The sequence below is a fragment of the Candidozyma haemuli genome, assembly GCF_002926055.2.
Source record: "Candidozyma haemuli strain B11899 chromosome Unknown I_2014730914, whole genome shotgun sequence".
Lineage (NCBI taxonomy): Eukaryota > Fungi > Ascomycota > Pichiomycetes > Serinales > Metschnikowiaceae > Candidozyma > Candidozyma haemuli.
In genome coordinates, this window is record NW_020289909.1 from 658,314 (window position 1) to 677,999 (window position 19,686).

General features: G+C 46.2%; 8 protein-coding genes across 8 annotated transcripts; 6 read left to right on the forward strand and 2 right to left on the reverse strand. All coding sequences in view use genetic code 12, as the record gives it.

Moving 5' to 3' along the window:
* Nucleotides 1-880: 880 nt before the first annotated feature.
* CXQ85_005201 (uncharacterized protein) lies at nucleotides 881-2,425 on the forward strand (the record flags this gene model as incomplete). The annotated part of the gene is made up of 1 exon (XM_025488800.1): nucleotides 881-2,425. The coding sequence occupies one exon, from the start codon at nucleotides 881-883 to the stop codon at nucleotides 2,423-2,425; it is 1,545 nt and encodes a 514-aa protein (XP_025343567.1).
* A 928-nt stretch (nucleotides 2,426-3,353) lies between these two features.
* On the forward strand, nucleotides 3,354-5,916 carry CXQ85_005202 (uncharacterized protein; the record flags this gene model as incomplete). The annotated part of the gene is made up of 2 exons (XM_025488801.1): nucleotides 3,354-4,577; nucleotides 4,633-5,916. 2 exons carry the CDS (start codon nucleotides 3,354-3,356, stop codon nucleotides 5,914-5,916), a joined length of 2,508 nt encoding a protein of 835 aa, XP_025343568.1.
* Nucleotides 5,917-6,449: 533 nt separating this feature from the next.
* ARG5,6 (bifunctional acetylglutamate kinase/N-acetyl-gamma-glutamyl-phosphate reductase) lies at nucleotides 6,450-9,044 on the forward strand (the record flags this gene model as incomplete). The annotated part of the gene is made up of 1 exon (XM_025488802.1): nucleotides 6,450-9,044. One exon carries the CDS (start codon nucleotides 6,450-6,452, stop codon nucleotides 9,042-9,044), a length of 2,595 nt encoding a protein of 864 aa, XP_025343569.1.
* Nucleotides 9,045-9,247: 203 nt separating this feature from the next.
* Nucleotides 9,248-9,850, reverse strand: MSO1 (Mso1p; the record flags this gene model as incomplete). Its single annotated transcript, XM_025488803.1, has 1 exon — nucleotides 9,248-9,850. One exon carries the CDS (start codon nucleotides 9,848-9,850, stop codon nucleotides 9,248-9,250), a length of 603 nt encoding a protein of 200 aa, XP_025343570.1.
* Nucleotides 9,851-10,432: 582 nt separating this feature from the next.
* MSS116 (ATP-dependent RNA helicase) lies at nucleotides 10,433-12,749 on the forward strand (the record flags this gene model as incomplete). The annotated part of the gene is made up of 2 exons (XM_025488804.1): nucleotides 10,433-10,466; nucleotides 10,846-12,749. The coding sequence occupies 2 exons, from the start codon at nucleotides 10,433-10,435 to the stop codon at nucleotides 12,747-12,749; spliced, it is 1,938 nt and encodes a 645-aa protein (XP_025343571.1).
* A 35-nt stretch (nucleotides 12,750-12,784) lies between these two features.
* On the reverse strand, nucleotides 12,785-14,386 carry CXQ85_005206 (uncharacterized protein; the record flags this gene model as incomplete). Its single annotated transcript, XM_025488805.1, has 1 exon — nucleotides 12,785-14,386. The coding sequence occupies one exon, from the start codon at nucleotides 14,384-14,386 to the stop codon at nucleotides 12,785-12,787; it is 1,602 nt and encodes a 533-aa protein (XP_025343572.1).
* A 187-nt stretch (nucleotides 14,387-14,573) lies between these two features.
* CXQ85_005207 (decapping nuclease) lies at nucleotides 14,574-15,761 on the forward strand (the record flags this gene model as incomplete). The annotated part of the gene is made up of 1 exon (XM_025488806.1): nucleotides 14,574-15,761. The coding sequence occupies one exon, from the start codon at nucleotides 14,574-14,576 to the stop codon at nucleotides 15,759-15,761; it is 1,188 nt and encodes a 395-aa protein (XP_025343573.1).
* Nucleotides 15,762-17,759: 1,998 nt separating this feature from the next.
* On the forward strand, nucleotides 17,760-19,217 carry CAT1 (catalase A; the record flags this gene model as incomplete). Its single annotated transcript, XM_025488807.1, has 1 exon — nucleotides 17,760-19,217. One exon carries the CDS (start codon nucleotides 17,760-17,762, stop codon nucleotides 19,215-19,217), a length of 1,458 nt encoding a protein of 485 aa, XP_025343574.1.
* Nucleotides 19,218-19,686: the final 469 nt, after the last annotated feature.

Genomic DNA, 19,686 nt, shown 5'->3' on the forward strand with positions numbered 1-19,686 from the left:
ACCCACGCTGCCACTAATGCCCACGCAGCAGCCTCTTCATGACACTGCACCTCTCATAACCGGAAAAAAAAAGGCTTGAAAGGCGGTGGGATGCCTCTTTTAGTTGCTATTAAATTTACGGTATCGTAAATATTTGCCACTGTTTTATTATCCTCTTTGTTGTTGTTTTTGCCGTTGGAATAGTTACTGCTTTGTTTACGGAAGCTTAAAAGTTGACTTGAAGGTAACTTCCTCTCTTATTTCTTTTTTTGCAGTTTTCCTCGGGTTCTTCTGCCACCTCTCGTATCCGGAACCCATCACGCCGCAAGATCCATCGATCCACACACTGCTAATTAGCCTGAGGTGCCGCCCAATCGCCCAGCTCCGAACGCACCAAAAAGCATCTTTCTGTAGTGACATGATTTGCAGTCGGTCGGTCGGTCGCTTCTCGGTACTTTTGGAGAAGGAAGGAAGGAGTCAGGAAAGTCCAGCCAAACCCGTGCACCCTGCCGTTTTCTTTCATTATTCTAGCCGGCCGTTTCAAACCGTTTACAAAAAAAAAATTATCACATTGTGTTAGCCTCCATCACATTCCATCTGTCCATACTCTCGGTCTCCAAACGGACCCTGGACTTCCTTGTTTCCATTCTTCAAAGCCTCTTCTCCTCTTGCCCTGAAGTGGGTCTTTCAGCTTCTATGCATTGCGCGTGCGTGGAAATGAAAAATTTCTTTTTCCTGACGCCGTTTTTTTTTTTTTTTTTTCCTGCTGGCCACGCTCTTCGGTGCAGTACTCGCGTCACTCTCAAAAGTCCCATATCAACCCCAGCTCTTACCCTTTTGTCCCTTACGTACTACTTCCAATTTCTCCCAATAGAGGGATTAAAGAAAGTTACCGTTAACTATGGACAAGGCTCAAGCGTCACCACGACTGCCTCCCAACCTGCCCCAACACCTGCCTCGTGCCTGTGGGGTCATCAGCCCGTCCCCAACTTCCTCATCACAACTGCCTCCTTTGTCTCCCACTGCCACTCCTTCTCCCAGTATCCGTCCTACAAACTTGGACGAATTGCTCGACGACTGTTTCCAGATCTCCATAGGCCAGCAACATTTGATTTGTCAGTCTCGCTTGAAGTATGCCACGAGCTTCGACAAGTATTTGACCTCGCTACATTGCCATGAAAACTTGGCTTTTTTGATGGAAATCTTCAAGTACGAGTACTTTTACGATAAAATCTTCCCAGAAAACATTCTCCAAGCCCGCACTCGTTTGGGCCTGGCTCTCAACTCCACAGCCACTTCATCCAGTGTCCTCAACTCAAGCCTACCGTCTGCTATCGATTTGCTTCCGTTTCCCACGAAAGATATGCGTAGGAAAAGCAGAAGAAGCTCTCGTGGAGACTCGCGAAGCCGTGCATCGCTGGTTCTGGAATCTCCTTCCGAGCCAAACGTCTTTGACTTCGGCTTTGAAGAGAACTTTGCTCACGAAAACGTCTGGGACAAGCTCAAGGACCAGCACGTCGATAGCAGCGATCTGGAGCTTGAGCTGGACTCAGACTCGGAAGTTGACAACAATGCTCTTTTACTAGATCAGTGGGCCTACATCATGGCAACCTTTGTATATGAGGATTCGCCACAACAGCTTAATTTGGCCAACGCTACAGTTAAAGAGCTTCTCGACAAGGATGCTCAGGACACCATTCATAAGCCTGCCGTCTTAATTGACGCCAAGCAGGAGATTATCCAGCTTCTTCGCGAGAATGTTTACGGCTCCTTCCTTTCACAGCATAAGTCCAGGTCGGACTCTAGAACCACTTCCGCTGCAGGCTCTGCTTCGGTCTCCCGTGCTCATAGCAGACCTCAGAGTCCTCCTTCAGAAGATGCTAGTTTTGTTTGTTCCGCATCGAATTGCTGCCAGCTTTCTGGAACCAGGTTATTTTCTGCTGGATCCCTGGCTGCTGTTTCGTTGTCTCATACCCCAGTTAACACCCCAGGACCAAAAGGAAATCTGAAATGCCACTCTCCATCTCCACTCCATCATCCTTTGGCTTTGAAGAAGACAATTCTGCCAGGAAGTCCCTTGGTGGAACCACGGAATTCGGTTTCCGACCTTCATCACGAAGTCGTTTCGCCTGTCCCCGTGGTTAAAAGAAAAACCCCCAAGTTCTTCCCACACATCGGCAGCAGTACTCCTTCGGACTCCAGTGGCTCGGATTTCTCCCTTTCCAGCATCATCTCGCATTTCAAGTCCACTGACCCTGGTACTCCTAAAAATTCACGCAGCATCACCACCTCGCATCCGCAAACACCGTCAGCACTTTCTTCCGGCCTCACACTGCCTGTTTTAAGTGAGTCTGACCATTTGCGGCCATCGTCAACCCTGGAAGGCGCCGCTCCTAGCCTGAGTCACTCCCACCGATTGGGTAAACTCTGGAGACGCCGCAAGTAAGCATACCATGGTTGTCTGACCCGCCAGTTTTATACAATCTGACTGGTAGCATCATCAGCATAATAATTTTTTGATTTTACAAGTTAAACCTACCTTGTTACATGTTTTATTACACTTACTCGTTCACACAGATCGTGTGCAATGGCCATTTATAGACTAATAAGAAGTATTCTTTCGTGATTTGTAGCTTAAGTTAATCTACGTTCATAAAAGCTTACCTTTTGGAGCCACTATATAGAGTATACCTCCAAAGGTGTTCAACCCTGGTAGCACTACTTAGCCCTAACGTCATCCATCCAGCCAGCTTAAAAAACCACCGAAAACCACTTCTTCAACAGAACGAGCCAACTAACCACCCCAACTTTCTCTCCAAAACACACCCAGTATATCCAACCTCCTCTGGTACCACTACTCTCCTACATGCCCCACGCAGCCATGGTTTGCAGCCACAAAACAGCCACAGCTGAGTATGGAACCCATCCACCAGCAAACCCAGCAACACGAAAAGGTTAAGAGCATTTAACAAGTGTCCACTCGACAAACACGTTACACTTTCTAGCCAAAAAATAGAAATTCCCAAACCTAAACTTACCCCAGCCAATTCCTTCCCTCGTCTTTCCCTAACACTACTTGACTGCTCGCTCACACACTTTCTCGCATAACCTCTATTGTTCCAAATGACCAATACCGCCAGTGGTCCAAACAGGGCAACCCCAAACTGCCCAAACCACCTCGAACTTCCCTAAAACACACATTTTCTCTTCCACTTCCCACGCTCAACCTCTCCCCTCTTGCCTATACCTTCCCTTTCCCTCTCTTCGCTTGCAGCCAGCAATGAGACATACAGATGCGCACAGTTGCTATCTTATCTATATAGCCAGTGGAAAAAGACTATTTCTCCACATATCCACCTCCAACTTCTTTTACCATGTCAGATGACGAAGACGCCCCAGGCTCGCCTGCTGCTGACGACTTGTCGTATGGACCGCTCTCAGTGATTGGGCTGGCCCGTAAGCTGGTCAGTTTGGCTGAGAGGACAGCCCAGCTTCGACGCCGTAACCAGATGGTTGTGGCCAAGGTCCAGGAGACAAAGCGCCGCCAGCAGGCACTAGAAGCGATATCATCAGCACAGATGCTTTTGCTGATGACCAAGGCCAGCGAACGCCGCCTGCGACACTTGGAGCTGGTCAGAGAGAAGGCTAGGATACTGCGCCTGTTCCTTGATAAGCGGTACCTGGAGACGACCGAAACCGAGGCGTTGGCCTTGTGGCCAGCTGCCGAAGAGGAGCTTGATTCGTCTGTTTCGGAGCCTGAATTCCGAGTTATAGCGAGAGCTGTTAGACGGTACCGGTTGCGCAAGGCCTTTAAGAGCAGACAATGCCGCTTATACTTTGATAAGATTCTTCGGCACGAAATCTCCTTTTCCGAAGCTGTGCTTCTTCTTAGGTCTCCAGCCATTGGCTGTATTGAGAATCTCCTCCACGCCTTGGGTTTACCTGATCTGGGCGACGATAGCTATAAATGGTTCCTTTACTCCATTGCCTTGATCGGAGACTTCCATGACTCATTGAACAATAGCTTCGAGTTGCACCCAGGCTTCAATGTCAACCTCAAGAAAGCACTGGCAATATCCGTCCATTTACCGATATTGCTCTACCATTTGTCTGTTCGTATGTTCTTTATGCTCAGACTGTTTTCTGACAGAGACATCAACCCGTGGTCAATACGGCGCCTACACTTTGCCCGCTACTGGCGCTTCTACCACTTTTTGTTCTCGATATACCGTGAGAACCACAAATACGCTCTTAAAGAAATTGCCGATGAGGCTTTCTCCATTGCCAGCACACAACATCGCATTTTGGAGGCTTATGATCTCTTGAAGTCTGGAGATGGCTCCGAGGAGAGAATACGGTTGTTTAAGCGCTCCAGAGCAAATTTAGAAGCTCTCAAGACGCACCATGAACTCCCGTGGGCACTGATGGGCGTATCATCAGAGAAGTTTTGTGAGGATTTACGCAGTGTGGCTGCTTATTGTAAAGCTCTCAGAGAGAGTTCTGGCAGTGAGCTTTTGTATGATGATGCATTCGCCAGCGACCCTCATGTGCCTTGCGACGAGCCACAGACTATCCAGTTCGGCCCTGACGCTTTCACTGTGCCCCAATGACCTCCATTGGCAACTGGCGTAATCAGTGGTTGTCAAAATATAGAAAGAGCTCACGTCTCTGCAGAATTTGAGCACTCCAGTAAGCATCAAGACTGGATTTGTTACTTGCGATAATTGTATTGGGACAATCGATTCACTTGATGTGAAGAATTTCTTTTCTGAAGTTGAAGAACATACAATCAAGGAGACGGGTAATAACCTCAAGCAAAAGGCGGAGGGACTAGTGGCAAGACTCAAGGGATTGTTTTGTTTCTATTTCGAGTTGTGCAAGCATATCGGTAAGGGAAGTGAGTTACATCATGCTGAGGTGAACTACCTTGAATTGAGTGCATCATACGAGCTGAAGGTCGAGAACGAGTCAATTAGGCTGGCGCAAAACTATGTGAGACTCCTCTTACTACTTGTGCTCCAACTAGTGGAGATTGCCAACATGAGTAATCCTGATGCTTCACAGCTTGTAAGTGAAGTTGATGTCCCTTCAGAAGAGTTCCTAATCCGCTCAGATATGATGATTGAAGATATGTTCATCGCTGCACAAACTACTTGGGCAACACTTTGTGCTTTCCCAACTTCACAAGAGTTTTTCGTCTTTGAGAATGTGATGCAGTTAGTTTCTAATGATTCCCTCAGACCAAGCTTGGGCAATGATTTCCCTCATCTTCGTTACACGGATTTCTACCATTTCTTGTATGAATATGGTAGCCAGTTATCCCACTGCTTCGACCCATTCCTGGTTGTGGCTGCAAAGGAGAGAGGACTCGTTATCGATGGCAGTTCCAGAAATGCCACTGCGAAGAGATACTTCCGCGATGCCTTTGTTCGCTTCTTCTTTTCTGACTTGAGAAGCACCAGCGACGAGAAAGTGTCGTCTCTTCAAGACTGCCAGCTTCTCTTTCATTTCGAAGATGAGGTCTTAAGACTCGTCACGGCTTCAAAGAGCCTTATCTTGTCGCTGACCCTTTCCACAGCATTGAACCTTTCACAAGGCGCTGCAAACGAACTTCATGGGTACCTCGATGGCTATAATGGACTGACAGGACTTGAGGTGCCCCATGCCATGAGTGATTTCCAAATTAACTACATTTCCAACCAGCTTCACAAGCTTGACGAAGGCGAAACAAACATCATAGAAATCTTTGCTGGGAAGATACGAACAGCAATGCTTGACGAAGCGAACACAGAGCCCCTCCTTCGCAAGAACATCAGACACTTCACAAGCGACTTGTTGAATCTCCAGAATCAGATTGACGCTTTCATTGATTTGTTTTACGAACTTTACTATCCAGTCTTGAATTGGATTCATGTTGACTTGGGACTCCCAAAGTAAACACTCTCAGCAACGTCTGGAACGTTGCTAGCTTAATTTCATTTCAATATTATGTTGTACTACGAGAAATACGTTTGGCCAAATTAGTAGAATATTAGCCCTTGATTGAGAAATTTTTAGGCGATGATAAGAGATCTGAGGGATTTTTACCTCTTATCTTCTCATGATTTTGTCATATTCTGTTATGGGCATTCTCTCTGGTAATCAGCTACTGCTTTGGAAAATGAATCGGCAGCTGCGTTCCGAACTTCTCACCAATCTCTTCTATTTTTTTCATTTTTTTTTTTCTTCCTTTTTCGTTTTGCAACCATTGACTCATCCACACTTGCGTGCATAAAAGTAGCCATGAACTGATCTCACACCGCGCTTAGCGCCCTAGTTACTTTTATTGGTCAAAGGATGGAAAATTTATCTCTAATGCTAGTAATCCTGGCATAACACCCGTACACCACCCTACCGCTGCTAGGTAGGCATTTCTTCACCATTACCTTTTTCTCTTTTTTTCTTCCCAACCTTCCATTTATATATATTCAATGTTACTTCTTCGGCAGCCGGTTTTGGCTAGAAGGTCTGCCCATGTGGCCAAAGCGCTAGTGTCGCTGGGATTCCCCAAGCCCCGCTTGTCAAGCTATCCTTCACTTTCCAGCGTTCCTCAGTACAGATACTTCTCTGAGTCGCCCAAGTCTGAGTCAACCAGATCCACGGTTATCCAGTTGTTGAATAATATTGGTTCCAAGAGGGAAGTCGAGCAGTACTTGAAGTATTTCACTTCGGTTTCGTCCCAGCAGTTCGCTGTCATCAAGGTTGGAGGTGCTATCATCACCCAGCAGCTTCCTGAATTGGCGCTGTGTTTGGCATTCTTGTACCATGTTGGTTTGTTTCCGATTGTGTTGCACGGTACTGGTCCTCAGATTAACGAGCTTTTGGAGTTTGAAGGTGTTGAGCCTGAGTACATTGACGGTATTCGTGTTACCAACCCAAAGACTATGGAGATTGTTAGAAAGTGTTTCTTGGAACAGAACTTGAGACTTGTTACTGCTTTAGAGGAGATGGGCGTCCATGCTCGTCCAATTACTACTGGTGTGTTTGGTGCTGATTACTTGGAGAAGGACAAGTACCAGTTGGTCGGTAAGATCAACTCGGTCAACAAGTCCCCAGTTGAAGCTGCCATTGATTCTGGATACTTGCCTATTTTGACTTCCTTGGCTGAAACCCCATCTGGCCAATTGTTGAATGTTAACGCTGATGTTGCTGCTTCTGAATTGGCTAGACAGTTTGAACCATTAAAGATTGTCTACTTGAACGAGAAGGGCGGTCTTGTCCACGGTCAGACAGGCGAGAAGATCAGTGCCATTAACTTGGATGAGGAATACGACGATTTGATGAAACAGCCATGGGTCAAGTACGGTACCAAGTTGAAGCTTAAGGAGATTCATGACTTGTTGGAGCACTTGCCTAGATCTTCCTCTGTTGCTATTATTGACGTTCACGACTTGCAAAAGGAGTTGTTCACTGACTCTGGTGCTGGTACTTTGATTAGAAGAGGTTACAAGTTGATCAACAGAAACTCGTTGAGCGAGTTCTCCAACCCAGACTTGTTGCGTCAAGCCCTTTTGAGAGACCCACTGGTGAAGTCTGGTAAGATTTCCGTTGCCTCCTACTTGAAGCACTTGGAGAACGTTCCTTTCAGATCTTATGGCGATGGACCTTTGGAGGTTTTGGCTATTGTCACTGAACAACCTTCTGCTGATGGTAATGTGATTCCTAAGTTGGATAAGTTCTTGTCTTCTAGAACTGGCTGGCTCAACAATGTCACCGACAACATCTTCAACGCCATGAGAAAGGACTACAAGTCTTTGTACTGGGTCGTCAACGAGAACGATCCAAACTTGTCTTGGTACTTCTCCAAGTCTGACGGTTCCTTTGCTAAGAACGGTGAACTCTTGTTCTGGTACGGTCTCGACACTGACCAAGCCGGTGAGCTCATCAGACAATTTGATGCCCACAGAGTTGGTGCTGCCATCTCTACCGAAACCGACTCTGTTTTCTCCACATCCGTCAAGACTCAAAAGAGATCTCTCCACACAAGCACAAGAAGAAGAAGCCCTAACTCTACTAGCAACCCTAACCCACCAAGAACTGAACCAACCAACACAAAGAGAGGCAAGGTCGCCCTTATTGGTGCCAGAGGTTACGTTGGCCAGAACTTGATTTCCCTCATTGACAAGCACCCACACTTGGACTTGGCCCTCGTCTCGTCCAGAGAATTGAACGGCCAGAAACTCGCCGGTTATAACAAAGCCAACATCGTTTACTCCAACTTACAAACCGAAGACATTTTGGAATTGGAGAAGAACAAGGAAATTGACGTTTGGGTCATGGCTCTTCCTAATGGTGTTTGTAAACCATTCGTTGAAGCATTGGAGTCTGTTGAGGGCTCTACTTCCAAAATCATTGACTTGTCTGCTGACTACCGTTTCGACACTACTGGCGAATGGGTTTACGGTTTGCCTGAATTGATCGACAGAAGCTTGATTGCCAATGCCAGAAAGATCTCCAACCCAGGCTGTTACGCTACCGCTGCACAAGTTGCCATTAGCCCGTTGGTGAAGTATACCGCAGGAACCCCAACCGTTTTTGGTGTTTCTGGTTACTCTGGTGCTGGTACCAAGCCATCCAAGAAGAACGATGTCAACTACCTCGCCGACAACTTGGTGCCTTACTCATTGACTGACCACATCCACGAGAAGGAGGTCAGCAAGCAGCTTGGTCTTGATATTGCTTTCATTCCACATGTGGCTCAATGGTTCCAGGGTATCTCTGCCACTGTTTCCATTCCAATTGAACCTAAGTCTTTGACTGCTAGAGACATCAGACAGATCTACCAGGAGCGTTTCGAAGGTGAACAACTTATTGACGTCACTGGCGAGGCTCCAGTTGTGAAGGATATTAGTGGTCAACATGGCGTTGTTGTCGGTGGTTTCGCTGTCAACTCTGCCGAGAACAGAGTTGTTATTGTTGCCACTATCGACAACTTGCTCAAGGGTGCAGCCACCCAGTGCTTGCAGAACATTAACTTAACCATGGGTTACGGTGAGTACGACGGTATTCCAACCCGTGCTGTATAGACATGAAGTGAACTAATACACGAAAGGTAGAAAACCTTGTGGATAAGTAAGTAAACAACTCTACGATGCTTGTTTTCTCCAGTAACTGGTCTTTTGATTTCGCTGTATTATACAAAGACAAGTGGTAAATAATTCAGCAACTGTTCGTCTTCTTTATAGTCCAGTTGACGCAATAGCCAACATCAGAAGCTAATCATTAATACCTAATCCTTTCTTCCCCATGTAGGCCTAGTGTTTGTGGTTGGCCCGTTCATCATCTTTTCACGCAACCGTTGACCCGCAGCGGTGCTTCTTGCAGTTGAGGCTCCTGCTGATGTGCTTCTTGCTGGAGCACCTGGACTGCCCTGACTTCCAGCAGAAGCTCTCAGCCTCTGGTACATATCTTGCAACTTGGAGCTAGATCTTCTAGTGTATGCCGGTCTATCTTCAGCAGGCGGTGACTGTGACTGCTGCAGCCATTGGCCTCCCAGGCTTGGACGGCTGGAAGCTTGTTCTTGAGGACTATAGCTTTGTGAGTTGTAACTAGCTCTAACTGGCTGGTACTTCAGTTGCAGGTAATCTGGCTGGCCGTAACGTTGTTGGCCGTAAGGAGATGCTGAGGAATTTGAGCTTTTCACACCTAGCCATTCTGGATAGCCTTGGCCCTGGGAGTCAAAGAACTTGACGAAAGCATTATGGATAAGTGTATCATCCTCAGTAGAACCGTCCTTTTCCAGATGCAGCGAAATGGACATGTTTGAGAACTTCGAGTTGATCTTCGAAATGAATGACTTGCCGGGAGCGGCATTGGGCTGGTACTGGCTCATGGCGGCAGGACGTATGTTTTGGGGTAGAGTTGGTTTACTTGGAGTTTCCTAATGCCAGGGCCTGAGGCAGTGTGGTGTCCGGGTTTGGATCCCAGGCCCCAGATAGTAAGGTAGACCAGGGACCAACAAGGGGCAATAGAAATGGCATTATAGAGATTTAAGGTAAAACCGGATGATTTTTTAGTTATGGTTGATGTCATCATTAAATCATTCTTACCTTGGCTGCCTGTTTTGTCTTCGTGAGGTAGCAGTATTATCGAGCTAAATTCCTCGTCAAGACAAGATCGTAATTAGGACGTACTCTGAATACTTACATATTACATTCATGGGAGAAGCTTCAAAGGAGGTCATAATAACTCAGAGTTTATTGCATTTGGTTTAAATTCATGAAGCTTTACTGCAAATGACCACAGCAGTACACTAGAGGGGTCATTTTGCAGCCATCTGCCATCGCCCTTTGAATTGAAACAGGAGTTCAAAAAGCGGTTTCTAAGCTTTATTATTTCAAGACACTTAAGTAAATTGAGAATACCTCGACCAAACAACAAGTTCACCTTTGCTTCTGCTTCTTCGTTGTGAGACATGTCTCATCGCCGTGACATAGCCAACGATGCCAGTAAGGCTAACTATAGAATATTATAGCTAACAAAAACAGACAGATCTTCAACTTATTTTCTAGGTAAAAGAAAAGAAAAGAAAAGAAGGATTAGAAAGATAGTCTTTTCCCTTAAAGCTATTCATCTTGACGGTATCCTAACATGCATAAGCGAGGTACCTCGATGCGCCATAGTATGTCACTTCTCCAGAAGAAGAACGCCAAAAAGCAAAACAACAAAGAACAGGAATATTTCCTTAACACATGAAGAATACTTCTTCATATCCCTTTACTTTTTTTATTGCTTTTTCACCGTTTCGGTGTTCCACTGTCGTAACGGTTTCCTGGGAGTGCGTACATCGAGAAGCTCATCTTGATGCTGTGAAAAACTCAACCCTAGGAATAATAGAAGGCAAACCCAAGCATGCTCCTTATTCAACGAAGTATTGGAGCCTCCCTCAGGGCAGTGTCTCTTTGCCTACGGCAAGGGCATTTTCGGTTTCCACAAAAGCTTTCAACCGTTATAAGCAAATCGAGAGTGCTCATAGATCTCCAGAGCTTTTGGCCCTTAATAAGGAGGACATCACCATCGATACTCTCAGCCAAGTGAAAGCTTTCGAGCCCAAGATTGTCAAGGCTTTCAAGAAGCTTGGCTATGAGCTGTTCACGCCCGTTCAGGCTCGTTCGATCGTGCCTATGATGACCGAAGAGAACGGTGTGGTCTGCAGAGCCAAGACAGGTACTGGTAAGACCATGGCATTTGTGATTCCTACGCTTCAGACTACTTTGGACTACTCTTTTGAAAACAAGGGTGGCCGTGGAAAGGTCCACACCTTGGTTATTGCTCCAACCAGAGATTTGGCTATGCAGATTAAGGCAGAGTACCATAAGCTCTTGGATAATGAAAGAGGCTTGAGGACCAGAGTGCAGCTTTGTATTGGTGGTACTAGTGATAGAATCATCAGCGCTCCAGGTATTGTTATTGCAACTCCTGGTCGTTTGGAGGCCAACTTGAGAAACCCATCGTTTGCTTCCCTTTTCTCTGACTTGAAGTACAGAGTCTACGATGAGGCTGACCGTTTGTTGGATCAAGGTTTCGAAGAGAGTTTGATGAACATTGACGATATGCTTAGAGACGCCAGAGAAGGTGGTCTCCATAAAGCCACCAAGATGAGATCCGTTCTTTTCTCTGCAACTGTTGATGAGAGAGTCGACCTGTTCGCCAAAGCTACCATGGGTGAGGACTACCGTTACATCAACTGTGTGTCTAAGGATGAGCAAGAGGCTCACGAGAACATCAACCAGACTTTGATCAAAACCAAGAACAACTACGAGTCCCACGTTGCTGCTTTTGCTGATATGTTCCGTAACTTGAAGGAGAAGCCAGGCTACAAGGCTATCATGTTCGTTCCCACCGTCAGTGGAACTGACTTCTTGTACAACATCTTGCGTGGCGGTGCTAGCGCTGGATTTGTTGACAGACGTACTCTCAGAAACCTGAGCTTGTTGAAACTCCACGGTAAGCTTTCTCAAGGTAGAAGAAACAAGTCAACTGAGGAGTTCAGAAACTGCAAGAGCGGTATTTTGATTTGTACAGATGTTGCTGCCAGAGGAATGGACTTCAAGAATGTTACTGATGTTATCCAGATTTGCCCAAGTTCTGAGATTGCTGACTACGTCCACAAGGTTGGTAGAACAGCCAGAGCTGGTACATCCGGTAACGCTACGCTTTACTTATCCGAGTATGAACTTCCATACGCTCAAGCTTTGCGCCACTCAAGAGGTATTAATTTCTCCACTGAGGTGGACTACGAAAATATGACTGAGGACGTTGCTTTATTCGAAAAGATCAACCTTTATGAGGCAGACATTGAGGATTATGTTAAGAGTTACCTCGGTTTCGCCCGTGGTGCCTGTGCTCCATACAACTTGAACAAGCAAGCAATGGTCTCCAATGTGGCTAACTTGTACAGATCATTCTTGCAGGATCCCGCTGCTAAGATCCATATGTCCTCAAAGACCTTCTTGCAAATGGGTCTCAGGGATCCTAGAGGCGAATTCTTTGACATTCCAGGTGGTATTCCTAACCAAAGAAGTGACTCTAGAGGTAGCAAGGGCGGCTTCCGTGGTGGTTATGGCAGAAACCAAAGAACCGACAGACATAGATCTGACAGACATGGATCTGACGGGTACAGATCAGGCGGTCAGAAATATGGTGGTTACAAATCTGATAGATACAGCGACCGTTTCGACAGTCGTCGTAACGACAGAAACTCGAAGAGAACCTTCGACTCAAGATATTAGACTGGGCATATGCCTTTATCATGTACATAGGTTAATTAGGACATTTGCGGATGACTGAACGCTTTCTTAGATGGAACCTTAAACGCTCTTTTCTTCCGAGGCCACAGCTTTCGCTTGGTATACCTGGGCCTGGATTGTTCTTCCCCTAGTTCAAACTCTCTGATGATTATGACATAGACGAGAAGAACTAATATTAGCAAAGTGTCAACTATGATAATTTTTCTTTGAAAGCTTAGATCCGATGCTAAGGCCGAGTTTCGGCGTGATAAGTCACCAAGAACGTTTCGAAGCGCCTGCTCTTGTCTCTCCAAGAGGGTGTTTGATTGTTGATGAGTGAGCTCGAACGAACTCTGGAGATGATGCACTTGTGCGTTGACCGTATGATTGAATTTCAGAAGCAAATTGTTTAGCTTGAGAGCGTGTCTCTTTTCAAGATTTGCAAATGCATCAGAAAGTAGCTTGCTTTGTTCTTCAATGTAGAGAAGAGAGAGCGTAGCGTTGGACTCAAGAAGTGAAAGCCTCTTGACAATGTTCTTGAAAATCGACTCCTGAGTCGTTTTTGCTGTTGATGTAGATTCCATCACCGTAGATGATGTGTTGACGGGCACATCACAGAACTCTCCGGTGCCGTTATTTATGTCTTTCAAGAATTCATTAAGTGCAAGGTACGGTGAAAGCGCTTTGCATCCTTCATCATCGTCAGTGTACTCAAAGAGTACATTCACAGGAGTTACCTCAGGCTGAGAGACCGGCTCCAGCGCCTTGGGGTTATCCTTCTTGACTTCTTCCATCATTGTGGTGCCATGCACTCTGACCACGGAGATTGGACAATAAAACTCGTCACCATAATGGCTCAATATATCAATCTTCAAGTAACGAGCCCATATGAGAGGGTTTTCGATGTCAAAAACCTGAATGTCTCGGATATTGTGTGCTTCGATCTCACCTAATGTCTGCCAACTAGTAGAAGGAAACTGGTCGGACACCGAGAAACGAACCCTCCGGAACATGGAACTGAAGAGCTCAAAATTTGCCATGACAATTGAACTAACGAGAATGTCCTGACATAGTTCAATCACCACAAACTTGTTTGGAGTTGCACATTTGTTGAGGAGGTAAGAGTCTTTCACTTCACTTAATATAGCAGAAGCTCCCTTGGCATCACTATTAGTCTTGACTACCGTAGCAGCACAATCTCCTGATGCATAGTTAAACTTATCTTTATAAGTTTTTCCTGGGTCTTCCATTACATCAACATCGAGGAGTTCCAGAGACGCAATACCGTCTTTAAGTGTCTCTAACGCGTTTCCCACGCTCAGCGTTGTAGATGACGATTGCACTTGTGAGGATTCTGAGCCACGTTCCTTGGCTTCCTGTTCCTTCTGCTTCTTCCATTCCTCGAAAGAAAGGAAATGGCAATCATCTGAGTAGTTCCCATTCACTTGATCCTCTATATCAATGCCAGGAATCTCTATGCTTGCCTCTGCATTGTTCGTCTGGTTAAGCAGTATCGAAGAAGATGCAATAGATGACGCGATTGAGGGGGTTTGAGAAAGTGAAGTTGAAGTTTGCACTGATTCAGGCTTCTTCTCCACAGCACAGGCTGCCAGAGCCCATAGTAGCCACACCCAGTACATCCCACTAAACTGATAAAAATGACTTGGTTCTAATGTTTATTAGTTGAGGAGCCAAAAGAGTCTATAAAACTGACAGATATGCAGTCAGGCCACGGAATGCTTGCACTTTCTTAGTATGGATGTAGAAGTAGTAGTTTACTTAGTGGGTGCGAAATATCATCGCAGAATCCATCAATACTACAACACCATGATTAAAACGTTTAAGTTGGACTCACGTGCAGAGACCTCGTCTCTAAAGCTTCCCAAAGAGCTCTTTTCTTATTCAAGAGATATTGATGGCGAATGGCAGACCGATGACGCCAAGGCCAAGGAGGAGGCTCTTCCATACTACTATTTCCCAGACTCATATGTCGACAGAAACTTTAACCTTGGCGATGGAATCAACAAGTTTAAGAAGATTCCAGAGGCTGAGAACGTTGCTGCATTCCCACCTTTGCTTCAGGCAATCAAACAGCACGAACAGCAGACGGGGAAGAAGACGAAGGTCGATATCATCACGTATAGAGGCATCATGACGAAGCTTTTGACGCTTCCGTACGATACTAAATCGCCCATGCAATTGTACGTGATTGGCTATGATGGACAACTTTTTATCAAGTCGGATACGGATCTTGAGATAAAACAGAGGGAAGAAGAAACTGAAAGATTGAGACAGTCTGACCCTGAAAAGTTGAAATATAACGAGACTTGTGAATACAGCGGCTACAAGTTCGAGGCTCTCACTACCTTACCTAAGCCATGGGCTCAATGTACTCGTGGAACTATCGAGAAACGCGGTAAGAAGGCTGTCAACAACTATGAGCAGTATATCAGTGTCGTTAGATCAGGTATCGGCAAGGTCAAGACGTTATTGGCTGGTGAAGTCGATTGCGTGTGGGACTATCTCCCGAACGAAGAAGAGGGCTCCAAGAATGAAACCGTCAAGCATTATGTGGAGTTAAAGACATCTGCTTTAGTGGACCTGCCGCATAAAGCAGTTAATTTTGAACGGAAACTCTTCAAGACTTGGGCACAATGCTTCTTGCTTGGAATTCCAAAGATTATTTATGGATTCCGTGATCAGAAACATATCTTGAAAAATGTCGAGGTTTACAGTACTGAGGAGATCCCATTATTGATCAAGAATAGTGAATACCCTCGTGGCACCGTCCAGAGGTTCCACTGTGTCGACGCACTCAAGTGGTACGGTGCCGTCTTAGAATGGCTTACCCAAAGCATCGATGCTAATGATGAGCTGAAGGCATACAAGATTATTTACGATTCTGGGTCGAGGACATTCTCATTGAATGAATGTATGGGAGATGAAAACAAGAGATTGAGAAACGGCGAGATCTTGACAGATGATTTCAAAGCATGGAGAGAGCTGTTGAGGTAAACAAGGCTAGATGATATGTTTATGAGGATATAGAAGGCCTAAGGTTGCAACAACCTGAAGGTTATGAAATGCAAAATTAATGAAGGCGAAGGAGAGACAAACGACTCTTCGCCTAGATAGAGAAATGATCGACAGCGTAGAGGGACATAACTGCACCTGGTTGTATACAATTGGAGAAACCGTTACTGAGAAAGCACAAAGAGCCATCCACTCCACTTCAAAAGCTGAATCTTGGCACTTGTGTTGCTAGATGACTTGCTCTTCTGCATCAAGGGTCCATAACGGTTAAATTAGCCAGACGCCTATTTGACGCTTATTCGGTTCTGTGTTGCCGATTTCATCACTAACGCAGATGAGCAAACCTTAAACTGGAGGCGCCTCGAAAAACAAGCACAGACTTACAAATTACACCAATATTTGCCAGCAAGGCCGAGGCCTCAACTCAGACAACCCAGCAGCTGTCTGGACGGAGTCCGCTCACCAATGTTTCAGTAGTTGCATAACCGCATGACTACTTCGGGCTCCCACATATACCCGATTACGTCAAACGAGCTTTTGGGAGCTGTCAAAAGCCAACTCCGAAGATGACGTGACGAACGCCGTTGCCATAAAAATTCTAGACGTGATGCGTTCAACTCAGCAATCCATGGGTTGCTCCAAACCATCGTCATCAGGCATAGTACATTTTTCGCAGCCATATACATTAGTGAGACATGGAAGTCTGGAAAGCCCACAAAGAAGAAAAGCGAGTCAAAGCGTAAGCCACTCACTCAAACCATCTAAAGCCTTCCAAACCCAAAGCATGACTTTTTTTCGTGTGGAGACGTGGCAATGCAGAAAGGCGATCCACTGATTTCCCAATGTGCTTTTTCCTGTTACTAAACGTTTGCTGGGAAGCAAGAAAAAGGCGCATCCAGACATATTGTTTTCGCAACCACACTTGCAAGAAACAGCAGCCGACTAAAGTTACTGTTTTGCGTGAATGTTGGCTGATTTCCGTTGCAAGAGGCCTTTATGAAGAGAATCTCTGGAATTGAAACCGTGAATGTTGGTGGTTTCGCCAAGGTTCCAGCTCCTTATCGTCCCAGTACTTTGCAACAACCAATGATATACAGCCTATTTGATGGAATCAAGGCTCAGTAGAAATGCTCTAAAACATAGTAGAAAGGTTAATTGACAGTGTTCCAATACCTTGCTCAAACGCCAATCGACCAACCCACCTTATCCATGTAACCTTATCAATCTACCAATAACATTTACACTTTTGCAATGGCACAGCCAATTTTTCAACCTACTGCAAACCCTCTCCCACATTCCAGCAATGTACCAACATATCCAACAATTCACCACCAAACCCACAAATTCCCTATCGTGGTTCCGTTCCTTCTTCTCCTGTCCCTTGCACAATCAGCTACAGCCCCATTGGACAATCGAAAGCTTCCTTGAACAACCTTCCCAATAAGACGACCCCGAGCCTATCTTCAATTGTATTTTTCACTCCCCGTCCTTGAGGGGAGCGGACATATCGCAACCACAGGGGCAAAGCCAAATCAAGCCTAGGTTGACGTGCCGCGGCTTCTACCGAGACAGCAAAGTCCAGGGTTAAGTCCACAATTAGAGGTGCTGTGGAAATTCTGATAAAACCGTTCGAATCAGCGGCATCGGTTTCGGCATGACTTTCCCATAACTTTATTACTTTTGTCTACCAATCCACTTCTGGCCCTCACACTTCTTTTGGCAACCACATGTCTTACCAAAATAAACGCCCCCATTGGCTGGTGCGCGCTTACTAACCTACCCCAGTCTGGCTTGGGCCGTGGTCCATTGCTGACGAGGAGCTGGTGGCGGGCCCCTGCAGGACGCACATATCCCACGGCTGCTCCCGCAATATTTCCCTTTCCCCCCCATGTCTTAGGGTCCATGGTATATAAGACAAGGGATTCCCCCCAATTGCGGTTTTCATATTGCTAACCATCTTTTTTGCAAGTACTAATAAAAATGGCCCCTACCTTCACCAACTCCAACGGTTGTCCAATCCCTGAGCCTTTCGCCACCCAAAGGGTCGGTCAGCACGGTCCTTTGCTTTTGCAAGACTTTAACCTTATCGATTCTCTTGCCCACTTCGACAGAGAGAGAATTCCTGAGAGAGTTGTCCACGCCAAGGGTTCCGGTGCTTACGGTACCTTTGAGGTGACCGATGACATCACCGACATCTGTTCTTCCAAGTTGTTTGACACTATTGGTAAGAAGACCAGAACTTTCACCAGATTCTCCACCGTCGGTGGTGAGTCCGGTTCTCCTGATGCTGCCAGAGACCCAAGAGGTTTCTCCACCAAGTTCTACACTGAGGAGGGTAACTTGGACTGGGTTTACAACAACACCCCAGTTTTCTTCATCAGAGACCCATCTAAGTTCCCTCACTTTATCCACACCCAGAAGAGAAACCCAGAGACTCACTTGAAGGATGCCAACATGTTCTGGGACTACTTGTGCAGCAACCCTGAGTCTATCCACCAGGTTGTCATTTTGTTCTCTGACCGTGGTACCCCAGCCTCTTACAGAGAGATGAACGGTTACTCTGGTCACACCTACAAGTGGTCTACCAAGAACGGTGACTGGAAATACGTCCAGGTCCACTTGATCTCTGACCAAGGTAACAAGGGTTTGACTAACGAGGAGGCTGGTGCCATGTCTGGTTCCAACCCAGACCACGCCCAGGAGGACTTGTTCAAGAACATTGCCAAGGGTAACTTCCCATCTTGGACTTGTTACATCCAGACCATGACCGCTGAGCAGGCCAAGAAGGCTCCATTCTCTGTCTTTGACTTGACCAAGGTCTGGCCACACAAGGACTACCCAATGAGAAGATTCGGTAAGTTGACCTTGAACGAGAACCCAAAGAACTACTTCGCTGAGGTTGAGCAGGCTGCTTTCTCTCCTTCCCACTCTGTTCCATACCAGGAGCCATCTGCTGACCCAGTCTTGCAGTCGAGATTGTTCTCTTACCCAGACACCCACAGACACAGATTGGGTGTTAACTACACTCAGATCCCAGTCAACTGTCCTGTCACTGGCGCTGTCTACAACCCACACATGAGAGATGGTTCTATGAATGTCAACGGTAACTTGGGCTCCAAGCCAAACTACCTTGCTACTTCTGAGCCACTTCAGTTCCGTGAATTCAGCCAACAGCAGGACCAGGAGGTGTGGACCGGTGCCGCATGCCCATTCCACTGGAAGGCTACTGACGGTGAGTACGCTCAGGCCAGCGCTTTGTACAATGTCTTGGCTAGATACCCTAACCAGCAAAAGAACTTGGCCCACAACGTCTCCGTGCACGTCTCTGCTGCTGACCCACCAATCCAGGACCGTGTCTTCGAGATGTTCTCTAAGGTCCACCCAGACCTTGGTGCTGCCATCAAGAAGGAGACCTTGGAACTCGCTCCACGTAAGTAAGAAAGTTTGTATGTCGACGTGAATAATGCATGAAATTCAGTATCTCATTACTCGGTAGCTTTTACTAGTATTATCGGATCACCGGTAATTATTTTGTCAGTGCGGGGAAGATAGACTTCACTCACATGAAGATAACACTGCATTTAATGGAGCCTCACCCCACGCTTACTCAAAACCGAACTACAAATCCTCATTGGTTGTACTAACATGCTGTGGTCGTGTGCGGCTCATAGTCCTCCTCGCGATCCTGGGCACCCAACGGGGAAATACAGCCACAGTCAAGAGAGAAGGCATCCACTACGGTGAATGGTCTTGGAAAATTTATGGAATTTCGGGTTGGAATTGGAAATAAGGAAAACCCTTTATCTATCAACGACAATTTTGTACTCGTAAATTAGCTTTCCCGTGGCGGTTCGTTTGGAGGTAACTCGTTGCTCGACAATTAACCGAGGAACGAGAATCACCGTGG